The sequence below is a fragment of the Diadema antillarum genome, unplaced genomic scaffold (assembly GCF_040938485.1).
Source record: "Diadema antillarum isolate AM-2024a unplaced genomic scaffold, OU_Dant_1.0 seq00000047_RagTag, whole genome shotgun sequence".
Classification (NCBI taxonomy): Eukaryota; Metazoa; Echinodermata; class Echinoidea; order Diadematoida; family Diadematidae; genus Diadema; species Diadema antillarum.
The window spans coordinates 185,531-202,380 of record NW_027271156.1 but is presented as its reverse complement, the minus strand read 5'-3'; the positions used below and the strand labels follow the sequence as shown (position 1 = coordinate 202,380).

At 36.4% G+C, this 16,850-nt stretch overlaps 1 protein-coding gene across 5 annotated transcripts in view; it reads left to right on the top strand.

The window, feature by feature from the left end:
- The first annotated feature begins 535 nt into the window (after window positions 1-535).
- LOC139725494 (uncharacterized) overlaps window positions 536-16,850 on the top strand; it is a 31,025-nt gene continuing 14,710 nt past the window's right edge. For 3 of the 5 annotated variants that reach the window (XM_071636580.1, XM_071636579.1, XM_071636578.1), the window contains exons 1-10: window positions 536-634; window positions 1,679-1,798; window positions 4,650-4,757; window positions 7,255-7,305; window positions 7,850-7,882; window positions 11,552-11,584; window positions 13,519-13,551; window positions 14,810-14,851; window positions 15,235-15,351; window positions 16,674-16,715. In XM_071636580.1, the coding sequence (XP_071492681.1) occupies window positions 556-634; window positions 1,679-1,798; window positions 4,650-4,757; window positions 7,255-7,305; window positions 7,850-7,882; window positions 11,552-11,584; window positions 13,519-13,551; window positions 14,810-14,851; window positions 15,235-15,351; window positions 16,674-16,715 (658 nt within the window). In that variant the 5' untranslated portion in view covers window positions 536-555. The remainder of the gene's footprint in view (window positions 635-1,678; window positions 1,799-4,649; window positions 4,758-7,254; window positions 7,306-7,849; window positions 7,883-11,551; window positions 11,585-13,518; window positions 13,552-14,809; window positions 14,852-15,234; window positions 15,352-16,673; window positions 16,716-16,850) is intronic. The other 2 variants (XM_071636582.1, XM_071636581.1) reach the window with 1 other exon arrangement.

Genomic DNA, 16,850 nt, shown 5'->3' with positions numbered 1-16,850 from the left:
CAATGATATTAAACCAGGGGATAATTGATGGAGAAATGTATGCTTTCTTTACTTGCCACGAATGTCAATCGAATCAAATTTCTTTACACAACGAAGTAACTCCCCATAGGCTAATGCATCAAAAAGCGCTAAAACTAATAGCCGTACACAAATTGAGTTTATGTAAGTCCACTTTGCAGTGAAATAAAGGAGAGTACACTAAAGGTTCTAATTAATCATGATATTGATTGAACAACTTATAATGTGTCAGATTGTACTTTCTTTAAGTGGAACAAGTGCGAGAATACCCGTCGCCTTCTGAAACAAGAGAAAAAGAAAGTCGATAAAAGTTTATATTAAACAGCCTCACTGTTTTAATGCTAAAGACGCTGTCTTGTAATTCATATCTGCAAGCAGCTGTGTAAATATACACCGCAGCGTTGTTGGAAGTGATTACTTTCATATGACGTTAATAACGTTACTAAAAATAATGAGTACCGGAAAACATAAATTGTCGTGTACAATTGGGGTTACAACATAATATTATTTTCTTATTCCAGGCTTCAAGTGTGCAGAATGATGGCTTCACGTAGTGGATTCGTTTTCGGCGTAGTGCTCATAGGTCTTCTGATATCAATCGCAAATGCTGAATCCGGTAAGAGAACCATGTGTTCAATTTCAATATTCAATCTATTTTTTCCAACTTTCTTTTCAAGAATACCATGATCACAAAATAATGGAATAATAATATGGAGATTGTGGTATTATATGATTTTCAAGCAAACTCGATAAATCATTCAGATACAAAATGTACTAGATTGTTGCATCTTCACTTTCATGACATGATCCACTTTACAGGCCAGAGACGTAAAAATATGAAACCATATGAATTTTAATAATGCTTAATTGAGCAGCTGCCCTTGCCTTGTGACAAAATAACCAAATAAAAAAAATACAAAAAATGTTATTTTCATAATATCAGTATTCAGATATTGAAAAAGATAAAAAATGTAAAGACGCAAACCATTCGTCTACCGTCACACACGCAGACATACAAACTGGAATTAACAAGAGAAATAAAAACAACAATTAGTAGACGTCTGAATGGACATCGACGGAGGTGATTTCCTCTTATCTATCTTTAAGTGTAACAAAATCGTAAGTGCAACAAAATCTTAATCTATTTTCTATTTTCTCAATTCGGTAATTTGTTATACTCCGTGGTATTTCTTTGTTGTTGTTTTTTTGTGGACAGTGCTCTCATGAGACATATAGATAGAATTACTGTCAGTTATCTGTCTTGACTTGTGTATCACAAAGTATTTAAAAAATGCGCTATAGAATGTCTGTAATCTGATTTGTCAATTATCATGCATTGGTGTTTACTAATCCACACCGAGTCATGCGTCCTGTAAAATTCGGGGCTCAAGTCTTGCATAGTGTTGTAGGTGTACAGGGCGCATGATGAGGAAAAATGTTGAATGTCATGAATTTAAGGGCCCACAGACACATACACACTAATGATGCACAGGCCTATTTCGTGGATCGGTGAGAATATGTATTCTCTTTTTTAACTTTGGAAACAGTCTAAAACCCACTCGCTGCTTCCCAAAGTTAAACTCGCGCATCCAATTCTCACCGACCCACACTGTCCTGTGCATCATTTGTATATTGACATTTCATTATATTCCACTGACAGATTGTGTGGATGACAGCAACGATTGCGAAAGATGGGCCTCGGAGGGAGAATGTGATTCCAATCCCGGCTGGATGTCAAAAAACTGTCGCCTAAGTTGTGGAGTGTGCCAGGGCGTGATAGGTAAATGATTATTTGACTTCCCTGACAATAAAGATCTTTGCAAAAAGAATACTAATGTACTCATAAAATGCGTTTCTATACTTGTTAAGTTATTTCTTTTTTAAGACGTACTGCTCGATCTTCATTCTTAGACGTCCACCGTATGTACCTTATTCAGACAACTTCAGAATGTCATTTCCCTAAACTGAGATTCGACAGAGCGCCCAACAAGGTCGTTATTAAATATTAAATGCATGATAGTCACAGTCGAAGGCGTGATTCATTCAAAACATAGAAAAGAATTGATGACTTGATTTTTACTGGTTAATAGTTTTCATTACACTTTATTTCATTATATTTCTCATTTCAAATTCTGCACTTTCACAAAGTAAATAATTATGACATAAAGAAAAAATTTCCAGCATCAGTCATACATTGGACAAAAAGCAAATATATGTATGTATAATCATATTTATGTATATACCAATCATAAACTAAAGTATACGCAAACTGTTACACGAACAAGTGAAAATTCAATTCAATTCAATTCAATTCAAATTTATTCCGTTTTTCGACAATAAAAAATAACATGACACATCACTCTTTCTTCAGTGATAGGAATCATATAAAACAACAAACAAAGTGAGTTTAACAAAGTAAAGCAGTCCTTATTATACTTACAGTAAAGATACATTGCAATGCCTGAAGTAAATTTAAATAAAGTGGAATATCAACGTACACAAGGCGAAAAACGGAGGAACCCACTGAAAAGACGGAGCTTGTAGAGTGTGGGCCCCTCGGGAGAGAAAGAATCAGTGGATAATATTGGTAGCAATCGGCATCAGAACAGAACAAGAATGACTGAAGCAACAACAGCAAAAAATAATTGTAACAGCAGAAAAAGAAAAAGTAAAGAAAGAAGAAAAGAGAGAAAAAAAGAAATGTTTCAAACAATTGGCAAAGTAAAAATAGAAATAAACAAAATGAAAATAGAAATAGAAGCCCACACAATCAGAACAACAAAACACAACACAACACAACAAAATCGTTGATTATTCAATCTAATTATTAGTGACAAAATGTAGGAAACCTCTGTATTTAGCGTAAGCTTGATCTTGACTACAGCCTAGGAGAACTACGGTTTACTAATCGTTTCATATAATACACTCAGCAAAAAAAGTAAACACTTTTTCAAATTCATATTTCTCATCGCATTTTTAGCTAAATATTTATGTTTTATGTACCATTTCAAAGAATATTTAATTGGCTATCATCCTGGTAGGTCCAAAAAGGGTGAGAATTTACGCATGAGTGAGCACATCTATTTTTCTCTTCCAAGGTACAAAAGTAAAAATTGCAGAATGGACAAGATGTCATTCATGTGTACGTATTCTTCCATGTAACAATGAGAACAAAAGACAAGCTGATCGCAATAAGAAACACAAATTAAATTTCACAAATCAACCTTTGATCTATACAGTACAATGTCTATGTAGCCCCAAAAGATTAAGAAAGGCAAAGAAAAAATATGCAGGAAAATGAAGACTTTTCGGTCAAATCTAAATTCAAATGACATTAGAGACGAAACAATATCAACAAAGATGGTAGAAATTTGAAATATTATTTCAAATTAAAGAAATTGAAAATAACATTTGATTCTTGAATTTGTCTCATGAATTTCTAAAATCCATAAATTAAACAAATGAAATAAAGAAAATTTGTCCATTTTGTCACCTTTGCGGCTTACTGCCTTTGTGATGTCAAGTTATAAGTTAACAGAAAATCCTTATTTTCCCCTTTAGTTTCCCACTTTCTTTTTGTTTGAGGATATATAGAGTACAAGGGCACGACAACTTGTTTTTGTTTTTTCATTTATGTCTGTAATTGTGCAAAACTGATCTTTTGTTGTCAATGCCACCTTGAAGGGCATTTGCAAATGAATGACAAAATGTCAATTTCTGTAGTTTTTACATGTACTTTCGTGCCTTGGAGGACGATAATGAATGTCTTTGATCATGCGTGAAATTTCCCTTTGTATTCATCTATTAGGTTGATAGCCAATTGAATAAACTTTAATATGGTATATGACACAACGTTTGTTATCAAAATCTTGTACGAAAAAATATTTACTGGAAAAAGTGTTAGTTGGTGTTCTTTTCTTCTTCTTTTTTTTTTTGCTGAGTTTTCGCATGAGTAAACACTTTCATTTCTGTCCTCCAAGGCACAGAAGTAAAAATTGCAGAAATTGACATTTTGTCAACCATTTGCGAATGCCCTTCAATATACCACTTTTTATTGCCGGGTGAGGTGAGCAGAAATTTCATCAGTGCATGGATGAGTTTGGGTGCGTGAATGGAGATGCAGTTTTGTTGTCAATAACTTTTGTGTGTGTTGCCAACTCGAAATATTTCCACGTACGTGTCTCCAGGGTCCTGATTTCTAAGGTAAGTCTATGGCAGCATGTGTGGTGAGGACATTTATAATCGATTATATATTTGATAAAACGGGCCCAGGAAGCGCTGCGTAAAAAAGGAATAAACAAATTGAAAAAAAAATTATATATATATATATATATATATATATATATATATATCAACCGATCAAAACAAGAATCAACGAAATGCCTGTATCAGCTGGGGGAAGATGGTGTGTGTGTGTGCTTGTGGGTGTGTGTGAGAGAGAGAGATGGAGAGTAGGCGCTTGTGTACCGTGTACAGAAATTAAAACCACTAGTTGTAAAAATGCAACAAACCAAGGAAAGCAGAAAATTATGACCCTACAAGGAATCTCTTAAATGAGGCAACCTTATAATGGAATTATCAACCCTTTTAAATCAAGCTTTCATATTACTATTTTTTCCAAATCGTTTTAGAGTGCATTGACAAACACCATAATTGTGCGAACTGGGCTGGAAGGGGCGAGTGTGAGACAAACCCGAGCTGGATGAAATACAATTGCAAAGTCAGTTGCAACCAATGTGGTAAGTTATCTTCCCTGCAAATCACCATTATCCATTAAGCTTGTCAGATAAAAGTATGTTTAAAGTCTATCCTGTTCTTGTTCTCATAATAGAGATGAATCATAATGATTATGATGATGATGATGATGATGATGATGATAATAATAATGATAATAATAATGATGATAATAATGATGATAATAATAATAATAGTAATAATGATAATGATTATCCAATAGTCATAGAGAAATAACGCATTTCATAACTTGATAATTTACTAAAGCAGGGCAGTATCACAGCGCTTATCCATGAGACGACATCTTTTCCAATAATTGGCCAGAGCATCAAAAATAACTAATAATAGCAGGCTTTCTTAAGACGTCAGTAATAATAATCACATCGACTACAAAATTAATACAAATGATTCAAACAACAGAATGGAAACTAAGAGGAGTATTTTCCTTGCACAAAAGTAACAAAAATATTTGAAATGAGTGCAAAGAATAGGCCAGCCACAAACCTGTGATTAGTTGTAACGTTGAAAGAGAGTGTAGTTCCTCATTGTATTCATTTTCATCAGAAAACAAGATTAAAATTTGCGGCCATCATCAGATGAAGCGATCATTCGAAAGGGGAAATCATATTAATAGTGTAGGCCCACAAAGGGGTTTTGAGTCTAAGAATTCAGTTTGGGTCATTCACAATTGCATTGACTTAAGTGAAGTCATGATCTTTCCGCTCTGATTTCAAGAAGCATTCGCCATTTATTCATCAGTACCAGGTTAGTTAAAATATTCAGAACACGAAGCATTACTACAGCATTCATTATGTGTTGATGAATATTCAAGTTGGTATGTTTCGTATGATACATGCCTCTGTCGTAGCTTGCATGGCACGTGATAATTAGTTAATGAGTTAGAGAAATCATATGTGATTGTCTTTACATTATTCATCCCTTTCAAGTGACTTTTAATCTAGGCCTATGACTAATTAGTTTATTGATCGCGGATGTTCCAAAAAGCCCGGTGGTTTATCTAGAATCATCCAGCCACGCGACCCAACCTCCTAGACTGAATGACATTATACCATGACATTTTGCCATTATTTTTGAAGTCAGGTACTTCATGAAGGGTGAACCCACGAGCCATACAGCCCACGAGTCATGCAGCCCATGATTTATACAGCCCACGAGTTATACAGTGCGTATAAAAAAAAGGTAATCCAACTATGGAGGGCTACTATCTTATAATCATCAGCTATGGAGAGTGCAATGTTGGTTGAGAGGAAAGGGGAACTCTTCCTCTTTCCATTGATACCTATTTATGTTGAAAAATGTCATGCATGACTGAGCACATGAACTTTAAAGACAACAATGACAAATTGCACGTTTTCCAAGTTTGCATGTTATTGTGAAGGTACAATGCATATCTCACTGCATGGATGAGATATGTCAATGGAGGTGGCCGAATCATCAGGCCAGCCTGCATGACTGCAGGTTCGTGTTAAGGGTTTCTTCTAACCATTTATGGTTCATAGCCTTCAACATGGCCACGTTGTTGTAAACTTGGTCCTTCCCATAAAGGCTAAACCATTATCCATTTTTCTCTCTTCACATTTAAGACATGGTTTGTCACTGCGAGCTATGTGTTGAATATGAACAGAGAAAATGGATTGTGTGGGTTGACCTCTGTGGGAGTGACTTTAGTTATCCAACAGGTGGCCATATGAACCATAAAAGGTAAGGAAAAAAACCCTAAACACAAACCCTAAACACAAATCTGCATTCGTACAAGCTGGCCTCTTTGGCCACTTTCATTGACAGATCTCATCCATGCAGTGAGACATGCATTGTTCCTTCACAATAACATGCAAACTTGGAAAAAGTGTGATTTGCCATTGTTGTCTTTAAAGTTCATATGCTCAATCATGCGTGACATTTATCATCATAAATAGGTATCAATGGAAAGAAGAAGAGTTCCCCTTTCCTCACAACCAACATTGTGCTCTCAATAGCTGATAATTATGAAATAGTAGCCCTCCAAAGTTGGATTACCTTTTTTTGATACGCACTGCATTGCCCATGAGTTCGACACTCAGGAAAACAAGACCTACGAGACCGACACATGCCCCGTGTTGTATCTGTCAAACTCGTGGGTTGTTTTTACCAAGTGTCGAACTCTTCGGCTTTATTTGCCTAGCGTCGAACTCATGGGCTGTATGCCTCGTGAGCTGCATGACTCATGGACCTGTTTCCAATGTCGAACTCATGAGTCGCATGACTTTTGGGTGTCGGTCTCGTGGGATGACCCCCTTTATGAATCGACATTTCTGTTCACTCGCTTTTTGAAAAACAAACAAACAAACAAACAAAAAAAAACTTCACGCTGACCACGCAGTGTTTGAGGGCAATCTATTACAATCTTCTAATCCGATATTCATTTTCAAGAATCCACATTTTCATTCTAATTGCGGGATTCGGCTTTGTTTTTTAAATATCTTTGTTTTCCTTATATTAAAGTTCCACGTTCTACTACTGAGAGTCCCTCCTACGCGACAACCATTATCATAGGTAACACAATTCAGGAGACATTTAGCATTTAATCCATGAGTGCAGTAACCTTTTGTGTTATGATATTTTAGTAGGTTTTCTTGGTAACCTTATAAAAGGTGGAGTAATTAATTTCTCAAATACCGTCGTGAATATCACGAGGTATGGTTAACTTAAATTAATCTTTTTTAAATCACTTGCTAACTCCGATATACAAACATAGTTACGAGTCCTTTTTCCGTATATTGTTTTATACATTACTGGATTCTGAGAAATACACCTGTATGATGACAGTCGATTCTAGTAGCTAAACCTGGTATGTATAAGCCTTTCAAAGGGAGACTCACCTCCTTGATGAGAGCAATGGATTATATAAAGTATACCCGATCAACCCACTTTGGTAGTAAAACAAAATTAAGCTGGTGTTTCATTAAACTAGTTAGGTGTGCACGTAGTGACTGTTCATCCATTCACCATCATTCCTGCTTTTTTAAGGCATGATGTTATATATTCTTGTCACGATGCTTCAAATTCATTTCATAACGAAATGCATTTTAACTTTCAGATGATATTACCACAGAGTACGCCAGTACGCCAGGTAAGTCATAATTACATTTAACTAGAGCATATCTTGTATTTGATAAAAATGAAGAATTTCTCATGTATGTATCCCCTGTATAAGTAAGTTGAGCAATCGCTTTCTTCGGGTTCCTTGTATCTCATTCAAAGAACTACACGGCAGGACAGTATACTAGGTCAGCAAATCATCTGACATGTTGTCTTAACTTGGTGGATATGAATAAGAAAATATCAACGTGCTCTTGATGTTTAAGCAAAGATAAATCATATTCGAAAAAAACAGGCTGTTTTTACAAATTTACACATTGTGTTACTGCAGACTGGGTGGATGTTTAATGGAATATAAAACATACCACCGGTCCTGTTTGAATAGTCGTAATTGTTTGCGAACGCTTGCGATGATCTACTTACCTAAAATGTATTTGATATCTATATTGTACTATTTAGGCCGACTCTCTGATTCTCACACATTATTACAGACTTATCAAGTCTCACGCCTTGACTCGAGAGTCAAACTTGTAGGGACCTTTCTCACACCCACAAGCCTGACATGCCTTTTACCACTCCTCACCGTTCCCCCCCCCCCCCGCCAGAAAAAAAGGAAAAAGCCACCCACCAACACACGCACACACACACACACATACACACACACACACACACACATAATAGATTTGTAAACACCAAAAAGGCACATTTTGACATATTATTCTTTTTATATCAGGTTATCGTACCAAAGACATCATAGAAATTTAATGCGGAGGCTTCTTCGCTCTCCCTACCTCCCCCCCCCCCCCCCCCCCCCCCCCCCCTCCAGGCGTCGCAGAATCCCACGCCTGTTAAGATAACACTGCTATTGGACTTTGGTATCTTGGAAAATATAACGCCAGCTGTAGAACACGCTTCTATATAGTCGGCCTGCTATGAATCGATTTTTCATTAGACAGATGAGTTATAATATTGGTATCCTATATTCTTTTCAAAGAACGACAAGGTATTTCAAACTTGAAACAAATCATTCAGATAACATCATGTCACAAAAATCGTAGAATACGATTGCTCTAAACCTGGTTCGTATGAAATGAAAAGACTTTGATCCTTTCATGTTTAAACAATGATAGACATTTCAAACAAATTATATTACGCTATTTAACATTTTTATACTTATCAAGACTTTTTTATCAAGACTAATTTGCTTAATCAAAGCTATTTCTGAAACAAAGAAAGAGCAGTATGTGATTGTATTTTCCTTTGCAATGAGATGATATTATATGAAAATATATTACATATATATATATATATATATATATATATATATATATATATGACCGTGCACCTCAAAATGAACATAAAGTCGCACACACTGATTTCGCGTGAGGACTGAAAATAAGTGAAACGGGTCAACCTAGCCGAACTTGACTTTTTCATATTTTCTGAAAGAGCGGGTCTTCTTTTACATTATGCTAAAATTTGGTATCATAGAACAGGCAGGAAAGTGTGTTTTTTTTAGCAGTTTATCTCGAACATTTTGGGCAAAGCTTAAAGTCTGCTCTTTTAGAATATGGTCTTAACTGAAAATTCATGTCTGGCGACTTTTTGTTTGTTTTGAGGTGCAGGGTCACATATATGACCCTGCACCTCTAAACAAACAAAAAGTCGCCAGACATGATTTTTAATTAAGACCATATTCTGAAAGGGCAGACTTTAAGGTTCAAAATGATGTATAGCTCAAATCAAATGGACTCTCCTAACCTATCGAAATATTGGGAAGAAAGCACAAACTCAGGAAAAGTGTGAACTGAGAAATGAGGCTGTGTAGTACAGTGTCTATTCAAGCGTTTAATCTTTAACAAACCGTGCTGGCTGTGCGATGAATGGGACAAAAAACAGGAAGTAAACCACCAGAGTAACAACAATGAAGGGATTATTAGATTAAACTGAAATTAAGCGTGCCTCATTAACACATTCTGTCCATAATCAATGCCAACTTTCAAAGCAGTAGCACTATCCTATTAAAAGTTATTAGAGTTGAAAGTGAAGAGTGTGGACGAGGTTTTTTAGAAATGAACAAGGGATTCTAAAGACACACCTAATCACACTCTTCTACCAAAAATGTTCGAGATAAACTGCTAAAAAAACACACTTTCCTGCCCGTTTTACGATACCAAATTTTAGCATAATGTAAAGGAAGACCCGCTCTTTCAGAAATATGAAAAAGTCAAGTTCGGCTAGGTTGACTCATTTCACTTATTTTCAGTCCTCACGCAACATCAGAGTGTGCAACTTTATGTTCGTTTTGAGGTGCACGGTCACACACATATTTATACAACACCTTTAATAGAATGATGTCGAATTGTGATTGGCCAAGAACATGTCACATGACATTCAATAGAAAATACCTATCAAACTCATTGAGTTGCATGGGCCTATTGCACGGCTCGAAGTTACTAGGCCTATAGCACGGCTTAGCGGGGGGCTACTAATGCACGGCCGCTCACATTAGCAAAGCGCCAGCAAACTACGTGCTGGCTGGCTGCGCTGCCGCCTGCCGATAAGTCTCACAGACCATACCAGGCGCGGCGGAGTACTACTGCAACGTTAACGTGTATACGCGCAGCTACTTTACCTAGCTAGTTGCATGTATAGCGGTCTTACCTACGCTGCTACGGCTGTGTTTTTACTTTTGACTCTGATCTGCTACGTGGACCACAGTGATCCAAAAATCAAGACTTCATATCAAGTTGAGAAACCGTAATTTGATTATTTTTCTGTATCTCTATACAAAATCATTTTCGGAAATAGACAAAGTCTAGACCTACTACTAGATCTACTGACATCTCAGATCGGCCTAAACCAGGCTTAACTCGATCTAACGTTAGTGTAGAATGGGTATAGACCCTGCAGAGTAATTGTGATTCCTGTGACTGTGTGGTCGAATCATGACGAGTGTTTGAAAGCAGTACACTGGGTGGTTTACAATTCTCGGCCTAATTGTTACATTTATTTTTGGGATTCCTGGGTTGGTGGTCACTAATTTAGTGCTGTGATTGTGGACAATAATTTGTGATTTTGTTCGTGCATTGGAGCACGTAATATCGCACTCGGCGCGAGATTCGCCACTGGTCTATTCAACGCGGCGCTACGCGCCTTGTTGAATAGACCAGTGGCTTATCTCGCGCCTCGTGCGATATTCGTGCCCTAATGCACTCACAACTCATAAACAACTCATATATATATATATATATATATATATATATATATATATATATGTATATATATATATATATATATATATATATATATATGTGTGTGTGTGTGTGTGTGTGTGTGTGTGTAAATATGCAAACTGATTTTGGTTCTTGAATATTTTTTTTTTCGATCTCCCTGAGTCCTTTTATTCTAAAGTTCTGTTCTTCATCAATGTTTGAAATGATAATTGACGTTTATCTTCCCCAGTATTCCTTATAATAGATGGAAGTCCCGCCATCGAGCTTATTTTTTTCCATTAACCTTATAGAATCTTGCTTGATCTATTTTGTTATGTATAACTACTTCATACTTTTGATGATTATCATACTGGTGTGAAAAATTATTAGAAACTGTCATTTATCTCTCTTTAATGTTGTACTTGTTGTATGGAGAATTTATGGAATGGCACTGAAAGCAAACAATAAATGATTTGAAATTTCAGGTGCTTTCACCACAAAGTACGTCACTACGCCAGGTGAGTTACATTACGGTTTTTGTCGAGCCCACCGGAGGTGAGGGGAGATTAAGGGATTGGGTCTGTCCGACCGTCGTCCGTCCGTCCGTCGTCCGTCCGTCCGTCCGTCGTCTCTCCGTAACGCTACAAAAATTTCAATAACTCTTTACCCTGGGCTTCAATTACAATCAAACTTCGAGGGAAGAGGGCTCATACAAAGTTTCACATTTTACCATATATGAAGGTCAAGTTAAGTTTTTATGGCACGTTTCTATTATGGGTCATAACTTTTGATCCATAAGTCCGTTTAATACCAAACTTGGATGGTAGATGTCCCGTAGGGAGTGGATGGTCACCACAAGGTCAAAGGTCACAGGCAGGGGTCAACGAACTTTAAGAGCCCAATGTTAAGTTTTTATGGCGCGTTTCTATTATGGGACATAACTTTTGATCCATAACTCCATTTGTGACCAAATTTGAATGGTAGATGTCCCTTGGGGGGTGAATGGTCACCACAAGGTCAAAGGTCACAGGCAGGGGTCAATGAACTTTTAGAGCCCAATGTTACGTTTTTATGGCACGTTTTCATTATGGGTCATAACTTTTGATCCATAGGTCCGTTTAATACCAAACTTGCATGGTAGATGTCCCTAGGGGAGTGGATGGTCACCACAAGGTCAAAGGTCACATGCAGGTGTCAGGAAACTTTTAGATCCCAATGTTATTTTTTATGGCACGTTTCTATTATGGGTCATAACTTTTGATCCATAACTCCATTTGTGACCAACTTGAATGTTAGATGTCCCTTGGGGAGTGGATGATCACCACAAGGTCAAAGGTCACAGGCACGGGTCAACGAACTTTTAGAGCCCAATGTTAAGTTTTTATGGCGCATTTCTATTATTGGTCATAACTATGGGTCCGTTTAATACCAAACTTGGAAGGTAGATGTCCCTTGGGGGGGGGGGGATGGTCACCACAAGGTCAAAAGTCACAGGCCGGGGTCAACGAACTTTAAGGGCTTAATGTTTTACTCTTTTATATCTCTTTTTATCTGTTATATGTCTTTTTTATCTGTTATATCCCATTCGCGTACAATTTCTCGTATGCGAATGGGCGAGACACATTCTGGCACTTGCCTTGTTCATTGATGATTTCCTTTTTTTTTTTTGAGGAATACATTTCCTAGAAGTTAGAAATTTTTTACGGCATTAGCTTTCGTGCTTTTTCAATCCATTTGTTTAAAAAAAAACAACTTAAGTCTATATAAATGGACTGCAACTTTGTTAACCGTATAATGCAACAACTCAAACCCGTTTCAATTTTATCTTACAACTTGAAGACACATGTAACAATGTATTTACATCTTTAAATGATTGTATAAACAGCCGATTGAAAATTTAGCTTTCGTCAATGTAAATAAAGCGCACAATAATAATCATGATATATTATGTAGGGATGAGTTTATATTTTGTTAAATGGAACTGTAATTTCTGGAATCAAAGTGCAAAACTAACAAAGAAATTAATGATTTTGAACTCTCAGGTGTTTTCACCACATAGTCACTACCTCAGGTGGGTTATTCGATACGTCCTGATTTTTTTTATACATTTGTTTTAGTATTTTGTAACCGTTTTGAATTGTTCTGTATTTCCGATAGAATTGTCGGCATGTTTTCCCTACCACACATTAAAGTTAGTAAATCTGAATTGAAACGTTGCAGACCGTATAGATGCAGCAATTCAACTTGACATTCTGATAGACAACTTGAAAAGAGAATAGTTACAATGTTTTACTTGAATGTGATGGACAAATTGTCCTTCATCTCCGTAAATAAGCACCTACTAGTCAGTGCTTGTATATATGCATACTCTTACATCTTCTTAAATTGAAATATGATTTGTGGAATAGAGTTAACGAAAACTAACTAACAAACGACTGATTCGAACTTTCAGGTGTTTCCACCACAGAGTACGTCACTACCCCAGGTAAGCTATTCAGTACGTCTTTAATTTGGTCTTTACTATATAATCAGTATATAAAATCATATTATGATTCTCTTCTTTTTTTGCGCGCGAATCTCGTAAGTTAAGTTTTTGCAGAAGTTATGACTTTTTCTGAATTAGGGTCTTTTCAACGTCTATTTTTTTTTTACTTAGACATTAAACTTGATAAACATTACCTGTATGTCGTAGGCCGTACAATGCAGCAGGTCAACCCCGTTTATATCTTGTTTCGTGTAGTCAATAGACAACTCAAAAAAAGCAACAACGATGTATTTCAACTGATTGACAAATTGACGTACATAACACCGTCTATGATAAGTGTTTTAGTAGTGCCCATGTTTTAAAGGAAAGGCATGTATATTTAGGTTGGACCAAACATTTGAATTTTAATTATTTGTATTAAGTTGTTGCTTTGTGTGTGTGTGTGTTTGTGTGTTTGTGTGTGTGTGTTTTAGTTATTCCCTGATGTGCTTCTTTAAGTTGGTTGGAGAGGCCCAAGGGCCATGGTGATTTTGATTGAAAGCTTGACATCTTGTACCCTCTTGTTTTGCTTGTTTTGTTTGTTTATCTGTTATCACTTGTATTGTCTTGCAAATGCCTTTTGAATAATAATAATAATAATGATAACTAAGTATAGTTGGCATTAACGAGACTACCACCAAAGATATGTTTCATGTACACTGCGGTAGAATCATTTGTTTTGATTTTGCAAACAGCAACGGTTCATTTTTGCGAACATTCTCCATCTTTATATATTACAACTTATACCTCTCATGGCTACCAACCTGTAGAGTTCAACTACTTTTCTCATTTCACTATTATAGACATGGAGTGATCAACGAGGTAGATGTTTTGTTTTTGTCTTTGGAATAATCTCCTTGTGATCTATTACCTGTTAAGAAAAATACTGTCTTGAAAACACGAAGACAAGGATTAATTGTCAACGTAACTACCTGGCTCATCTACGTTCATTGATAAAGATATTACAGAAGAGAGGAAAAGGTGGTTTCAACTCAATAACATGTCACACATATCCTCATTGGCACTAAACAGATCATCTCCATACCAGGCTTTCTTGGAGTAACAGCAACTTAACTATATTTCTCCCCTCGAGTCAGTCCGCAGAGTCTCGAAACTTCCTCTGCCCCTCGTGGGCTCAACACGTTACTCTAATTTGCATATCTTACATATTCATAACAAAGGCATACTATCCTTAATTATCACTATTGTTTTTGTCTAGGCTCTACAACCACTGACGAGCCTGAGATAAGCACTACACCAGGTGAGAACGTTTAATTTGTTGCATTCACATGTCGGATCGTGATTCTAGGATAAAATAGACATACAACAGACCGGGGCCATGAAGTCCAGGTTGTGCACATGCGTGCTTTCAAAAACAACATGATTTCAGAAATCCCTCTCTGACATTCACTTCAAATCGCCAAAAGGCAAGAAAACTTTACATTCAAACTTTCAAAGAAAAATGAATACAATATCACTGCAAAATCCAGACTTTTATATTAATAGCATTAACAATGAACAATTTCCACGTCAACGTACCGTATGCATTTTAAGTATTTTCTTAATGCACATAATAATATTTGCCAAATACATTAAATGTCTTCTTCTCGATAATTTCGGAACATAATTTCCATCTCTTGAAAGGTATTCCTTCTTGTAGTGACTCGCAATTCGCATGCCCTAATGGTCATTGTATACCAGCATGGTGGGTTTGTGATGGGGACAATGATTGCGGCGATTTGAGCGACGAAAACAATTGTGGTAAGTTGTAAGCAACAAGCCTTATGATCAATATCCCCGTAGACTCTAGGAATCGATGAGCTTGAACAATTACTCGAAGCAATTTTGCTATGCTGAGAGTGCATAGATCCTGGACGTCGATGTTGGGAGAATTACATCTTTAATATGTGACCCTGCATCACAAATCAAACAAAACCTCGCAAGACATGGATTTTTAGTTAAGAGCATATTCTGAAAAAGCAGACCGGAAGCTTTAAAAGGATGTACAACTCAAATCAAATGGACTCTCCTAACCTATGTAAATATTGGAAAGAAAGCTCATACTCCGGAAAAGTGTGAACTGAGAAAAGAGGCTCTAAAGCACAAGGTCTATTCAAGCGTTTAATCTTCACCAAGCCGTGCTACCTGTGGAATGAATGTGACAAAAAAGCTGGATGAAAACCACCGATTTAACAACAATGAAGGGATTATGAGATTAAGCTGAAATTTAGCATGTTCTATCAAGACATTCTGTCCATGTAAATGCCAACTTTCAAAGCTGTAGCATTATCCTTTAAAGTTGAAAGTGACAAGTGTGTACAGGGTTTTGGAAGAAATGAAAGGGGGACTCTAAAGACGCACCTAATCACACTAATCTCAAAAAAAGTGTTCGAGATAAACTGCCACTTTCTTGTTCATTTTATGATACCAATTTTTAGCAAAATGTAGAAAAAGACTTGTTCTTTCAGAAAATATGAAAAAGTCAAGATTAGCCAATTGACCCTTTTCACCTGTTTTCAATCCTCACACAAATCAGTGCATGCGACTTTTTGTTCGTTTTGTGATGCACGGTCACATAATATGTGAGATATAATACGTCGAGATATATCCTGAAAGGACCAACTATGTTAGAGTTGGTCCTTTCAGTATATATCTCAACGTTGCCACAAAATTAAAAGATAATTCAGTGCCAGATTGATCTGGAGCTCAAGTAGATTACATTAAGATTTGTTGTCCTTTTAAAATTAGAAAAGCATTACTTTAGGTCACAAAGAAACAAAAATAACTTTTTTTGTTTGTTGCAAATAGCGTCCATCTCAATGGATCAAACATGCAACTCTTATATCTATCGATAGGTACAGTTCAACTACTTTTTTCATTTAAATAAAAGGACTGATCGACGTGGTAGATATCGTTTTTTTTTTCTTTGGAATAACTTTCTTGTAATCTTTTACTTGATAAAACAAATCGATAACTGTCATGAAACCACGAAGACAAATTTCCATTGTCAACTAAACTAACTGACTCATCTATGTTTATCGATAAAGGCACACAAACCTTAAATACCACTTGTTTTTGCCTAGGCTATCTAACTACTGAAGAGCCTGAGATAAGCACTACACAAGGTGAGAACGTGGAAGTTTTTGCATTCATATGACGGAACGTAATTCTAGGATGAAATAGATATATAATAGAGAAGGGCCATATTGTATTCATACGTGCTTATAAAAACAATAGGATTTCAGTGGTCGCTTTATGAC